The 6,000-nt window shown below is 41.0% G+C and overlaps 1 protein-coding gene across 1 annotated transcript in view; it reads left to right on the forward strand.

Moving 5' to 3' along the window:
* Positions 1–6,000, forward strand: part of CACUL1 (CDK2-associated, cullin domain 1) — a gene marked incomplete at its 5' end in the record, with an annotated part of 29,720 nt that overhangs the window by 21,153 nt on the left and 2,567 nt on the right. Inside the window, one exon of the mRNA XM_010290771.1 lies at positions 3,349–3,487. Within this exon, the coding sequence (XP_010289073.1) occupies positions 3,349–3,487 (139 nt within the window). The remainder of the gene's footprint in view (positions 1–3,348; positions 3,488–6,000) is intronic.

Here is a 6,000-nt window from a genome sequence, read left to right on the forward strand (position 1 = left end):
TTTTAATAGTTGTGTTAGGTCTGTAAGATCTTCAAGTATAAAAAAATGTTCCTACAATTTGTGATATCTGCTTTCCCCAGCTGGGTACAAAGACCTAGGTGATTGACTTTAAGCTATTGCTTAAACAGATACACATTTTCTCTAATTACATGGTCCTCAAACTTCTCAGCCTCTGAGAAAATGAGGAACTTTAATGTCATTCCAACCAGAAGAGCACAGGATAGACTTCTTGATGTAAAAGGCTATTCTTTGGTGGTGCTGGTTCTTGAGGACGAATTCTGAAAAATTAGGGCAAGAGTTCTGAGGTAGTGCTTCTCACTTATTCTGTGGGACATGCTCCATTGGATGTATTGTGAGGACTGGGGAGCAGATAACTGGGGAAGCAAAGCAGAAAATGTGGCCTGTGGGAGGTGCTGGGGGATTAGAGCAGCACTGGGAAGTGTCTGTTTAGGCAGTGCAGCTAGCAAAAGGAGATGTGATACTGATGTGGCTGGTGGCTATGGGCTTTCTTTTTTCTTTCTCTTCTTTTACTTCAAGTTGAAAGTACTTGGTAGCTGTTAGACTTCAAATGTTGCCAGAAAAGACTGTCTTCTAATTCTAGCTCCAGCATGTGGTAGCTGCAATGGAAGAGGCTGAAGCCTGGGCAGGTGCCGAGGCTGCTAGTTGTCCCACTTGGATTTAATGTGAAATACTCTTTTCATCTCCCCTATAGTGATCTGTCAGTGGCATGAAATACTACCATGGTATTTCATGTTATGAATTCCAAGTAAGTTTATTAACTTGGCTAAATTATTCAGTAGCAGTAGGTTTTTAGTAGGTCACCCATTCTGTGTGGTACCTTTTTACTGTATTTCATAAGGTGAAAAGTGCCATTTCATGTCTGTGGAGTTGTTGTTGGGGTTTTGGTTTGGGGTTTTTTTGTTGTTTTTTTATATTGAGTGCTGCTGTGATCTGGGGCATCTGGGGAACTACAGGCCTGTCAGCCTGACCCTGATGCTGTGGAAGGTTATGGAGCAGATCATCTTGAGTGCCATCACATGGCACGTACAGGACAACAACGTGATTAGGCCCAGTCAGCATGGGTTTCTGAAAGGCAGGTCCTGCTCTACTAACCCAATCTCCTATGACAAGGTGACCTGCTTAGTGAATGAGGGAAAGGCTGTGGATGTTTTCTACCTGGACTTTATTAAAGCCTTAGACACAGTTTCCCACAGCATTCTCCTGGAGACACTGGCTGCTCATGGCTTTGATGGGCATGTTCTTCTCTGTGTAAAAAAACAAACAACAACAACAAAAAAACAAAACCCCACAACTGGCTGGCTGGTGGTGGTGAATGGAGTTAAATCCTGTTGGCATGGAACACAAGTTCCATGGAACACATGGAAGAAGCGGTGTTCCCCAGGGCTCAGTATTGGGGCCAGTTCTGTTTAATATCTTTATCAATGATCTGGATGAGGGGTTGAGTACTCCCTCAGTAAGTTTGCAGATGACAGCAAGTTGGGTGGGAGTGTTGAGGGTAGGAAGGATCTACAGAGGGATCTGGACAGGCTGGATAGATGGCCTGAGATCAGTTGTATGATGTTTAACAAGGCCAAGTGCAGGGTCCTGCACTTGGGTCACAACAACCCCACGCAATGCTACAGACTTGGGGAGGAATGGCTGGAGAGCTGCCGGCGGAAAGGGACCTGGGGGTGCTGGTTGACAGCCGGCTGAACATGAGCCGGCAGTGTGCCCAGGTGGCCAACAAGGCCAAGAGCATCCTGGCCTGTATCAGCACTAGTGTGGCCAGCAGGAGTAGGGAAGCGATTGTGCCCCTGTACTCGGGCACTGGTGAGGCTGCACCTTGAATCCTGTGTTCAGTTCTGAGCCCCCCATGACAAGAAAGACCTTGAGGTGCTGGAGCGTGTCCAGAGAAGGGCAATGAAGCTGGTGAAGGTTCTAGAGTACAAGTCTTGTGAGGAGCAGCTGAGGGAACTGGGGTTGTTCAGTCTGGAGAAGAGGAGGCTGAGGGGAGACCTTATCGCTCTCTACAACTACCTGAAAGGAGGGTGTAGCGAGGTGGGTGTTGGTCTCTTCTCCCAAGTAGCTAGCCATAGGACAAGAGGAAATGGCCTCAAGTTGCGCAAGGGGAGGTTTAGATTGGATATTAGGAAAATTTCTTCACCGAAAGGGTTGTCAAGCACTGGAACAGGCTGCCCAGGGAAGCGGTTGAGTCACCATCCCTGGAGGTATTTAAAAGACATGTAGATGTAGTGCTAAGGGACATGGTTAGTGGTGGACTTAGTAGTGCTAGGTTAATGGGTCTTTTCCAACCTAAATGATTCTATGATGAGGGAGGTTAATGCATTGGTTTTTGTTTAATCCACCTATACATTAGTAATGATTATTTCGTGAGTTTGTTGATTAAAGGCTGTTGAAGCTCAGCATATGGACCAAGTAACCATATGTGGGAATTGGCTAAAAACTCATGATGTGCCTTAGTGAATATATTTAAAAGAATCCCTTTTTCCAAGTAAAGGTGAAGTTTAAGATAACTGCTATAACCTCTGGAAAGTCTGGTGTCAGAAATAGTTGAGGAGTATTTATTTTTCTGAGAACATCTTACACAGTTGTTATAAACCTAATTTTCATCTTTTGCTCAATTTTCTGTGTTTCTTATCATCAGCCTTGAAACAGCTGTAAGGTAAACTGTCTTGCTTCTCTAAGGTAATGTTCAGTGTAGTAAAATTAAATCACATTTCTCTCCTGAAGCTCAACTAATACAGGTTAAAATTATATAATGAACATTAAAAAGTGTTCATCTAAGCTTTGGAAGATCAGTGAGAGAATTGCATTAATCCATTTGAAGTGGGGGATGGAGAAGCAGAGTTGTGTGGTGATATTACTGTACTTTCTAGAAGTACAGCTCAGGGAAGAGAGGTGTAAATTTTGTGTATATACTTCCCAGAGTAAAGTGTTATATATGATCCGATCATCAGTGAGAGTTTGCTGATCATCATTGCCTCTCCCTGAGAGTGTCCAGAGACTCAGCAGGCCCTGTGAGATGCAGCAAGAACTGAAATTCAATTTGATGATGAGATTGATGACAAAAAAAAATAGTAATTCCTTTATCTACGTGCAAACATCTGATTTTAACAGTCTGATTATTTGTTCTGCTTTAAGGCTTGGTTTCTGTGGATTTTGGGGGGTGTTTTAGGGTTTTTTTGTAGTTTTGTTTTGTTTGATTTTTTTTTTTTAAATTCAAGACCCTAAAATGTATTTAAAATAGAGCAAAGTTACGCTTGCCAGTAAAGTTTTCACAAAAGATCTCTTCCACATGTTTTGTTGTTGCTTTTCCTCTTCTTACAGAGTGGGTACAGATGGCACCAGCTTTATTTTCTAAATTCATCCCAAATATTCTACCCCCTGCTGTGGAATCTGAGCTTCAGGAATATGCTGCTCAAGACCAGAAACTTCAAAGAGAGCTTATGCAGAATGGATTTACTAGGTAATAGTTACTAGTCTTCAGTAGTAATTGTGCTGGACAGTGCTGAAATGGCAAAAATGGATACACCTAAAAGTATTGAAATAATTTAAGAGTTAATAAAGAATCTTCATAACTCGGTATCTAAATTATGGCCTTATTTTCCTCACGTTTTGAGCACAACCAACCCTGCAGGTGATACCAAAAAGTAAATGGTCGGAAATCTTGAAATAGTTTCATGAAACAGATTGCTTGCAGTTCAAGCCTCCCTGTGTTTTGGTGGTGCTTCTAATGCATGATCATGCTCGTGTTCAGCCTTTACTTGGCCATTTATTTTCTATAAGCTGACTTTTTTTTTTCATGACACTTCTGAAAATGTCAGTTGATGACTTCTCTTTATTCCACTTTCAGAGCTATTTATACAGTCAAGGTGTTTATTTTACATAGGCATTTCTCTTCTGAGTATTGAATTGGGGGGGGCAGGGGGGGAAGAACAAATGGTAAGAGACAGTGGAAAATTTTCATAACCTATATTGTTGACTCTAGGCTGTGCCTGTTGCTCTGTGCTCTTCCATGTAACTGCCTAGACAGAAGCACAGCACTTTCACCACAGCAGTGTACCACTTCTGCAGTAGTCTGACAAACCAAGATCAGACTGGGGAAGCTATCGTGCTCTGTTTCAGAGAGGATCGTTTCTGCATGAAGAGAATGCATCATCTTCTTTCCTGTTAGCTGTGCAACGCTGAGAATCTGGTCCTGTAGTTTGAACACCCACTAGATGTGGGTATGTTTAGTGTTAGATGTACTCCTGGATTTTCTACTCTCCTGTAGTTTTGCTTGAAGGTAATCTCTCTCTTCAAAGCTTGGTAAATTATTGAGCTTCAGAACTCTTACTACTGACCCAAATGCAAATGGTATTGTAGACCTGCTCCTTGTAAAGCTTTCTGTTGAGGGAAAGAATTTTTTTATAGATATGCATGAGTTAAGACACTAAAACAAAGCTGTAAGAGCTCGGGCTGAGAAAAGCAGTGCATTTGGCCCAAGAAATAGAACTTTGAGACTTTGAAACTGAGTAGGCCTATAATGCTGATGAAAGAATGTAATGCACAGAACAAAACAAAAAGAGGAACATTTTAGTTTTGTCTGACTTTCAATCTTACTAATTCTGTAGGTGGCTTAGAGTAGTTCTGCTTATAACTGCATTTCAAGCAGTTTCACACTTCACAGAGAATAAAAAATTAAGTTTCAAGTAATAACAGTCCATATCCGCAAAAACAATCTGTGTCAAAAACATTTTCCCTAGGTACCTGAAAATAAGACGGGCTTGTCAGCTTGGCTGTGAAGTTGTTTTGCTGGTACTGTGAGGAGAATATATATACTGGTACTGTATAAAAGTCTTGGAAGGGTAGTAGTAAGGGTATTGACCATTACAAAGGCTAGATGCCTCTGTGGTGCTCTCATGTGAGACTTGGTGGGATCCCCAGAGTATATTTTAGCAACTCCTGGTTTATGCAGAAAAGTAACTCTCTAGCAGTGGAAGTAATGCAAATCCATAGGAAACTGTTTCTGTCCTGTGTGATAGGTGGGGACAAAGAAGAAGTTAGGGCTTGAGGATAGTCACACAAAGAAGAACTACATAAAGGTTTCTGTGTCATGTATTATTTGCAGAGTCTAATTTCTCAGAGTTCCTAAGAGTATGGGGTCTTCTGGGTATTGGACATGTGAAGAGTTTTGGTATGCCTTGTAGATTCATAAAATTGGCCCACCCTAGTCCGTGCTTTTGTGCAACTGCTGTTTCTATATAGCTTGCTTTTCAATTTATTAAATAAAAAAGCAAAATAAAACTTTGCAGTCAAATGACTGATTGATGACATTTAGTCTCTGATGAATGTTTTGCACAGTATATTTTATATGGTTGTACCATCAGGGAGTCAGTGTAGTTTGGTAAACATGGCGGTTATATAAACTGTTAGTTGAGTCTGGCATTAAAAGGACACAGGTAAAAGAAAACTGAAGTACAGATAATATATTTGCTACGTGGCATTTTGCAGTAGTACTTGAAGTGGATTTTGTGTTGAAATGTTATTTCAAGATGTAATATGCTTCTTCCTGTGTTATTAATATAGGTTATTTATAACTTTTCAGAATTATTCTGAGGTTATATTCCTACACATATAGATGTTTATATTTATATGTACAAAAGGGTTGTTTTTCTCTTTTTACCAAGTAGTGTGCCAAGTGCCGTAACTTCTGGGTTAGTATGAAATGTCATCTGTTCTCCTCTAATTGAGACAAAAAATGGTGATGTCTTTGCTGCTGCATTTCCTACAACAATTACCATGAGGATCACCGCACAGTGAGGTGTCCTCAGCAGTATTAATGGCATGTCAGATTCTAGTTGAAATAGTCAGCTTATCAACTCTATTAAATACTGTTGCTGCCGAAAGTGGGAACACAAGCCAGTTGCTTGGTGGTATTTCTCTTGTGAAAGACCTTAATCAAGGCACACACAGCAGGTCCATCACCTTAAGAGCGGT

The sequence above is a fragment of the Phaethon lepturus genome, unplaced genomic scaffold (genome assembly GCF_000687285.1).
Source record: "Phaethon lepturus isolate BGI_N335 unplaced genomic scaffold, ASM68728v1 scaffold7007, whole genome shotgun sequence".
NCBI classification, from domain to species: Eukaryota; Metazoa; Chordata; class Aves; order Phaethontiformes; family Phaethontidae; genus Phaethon; species Phaethon lepturus.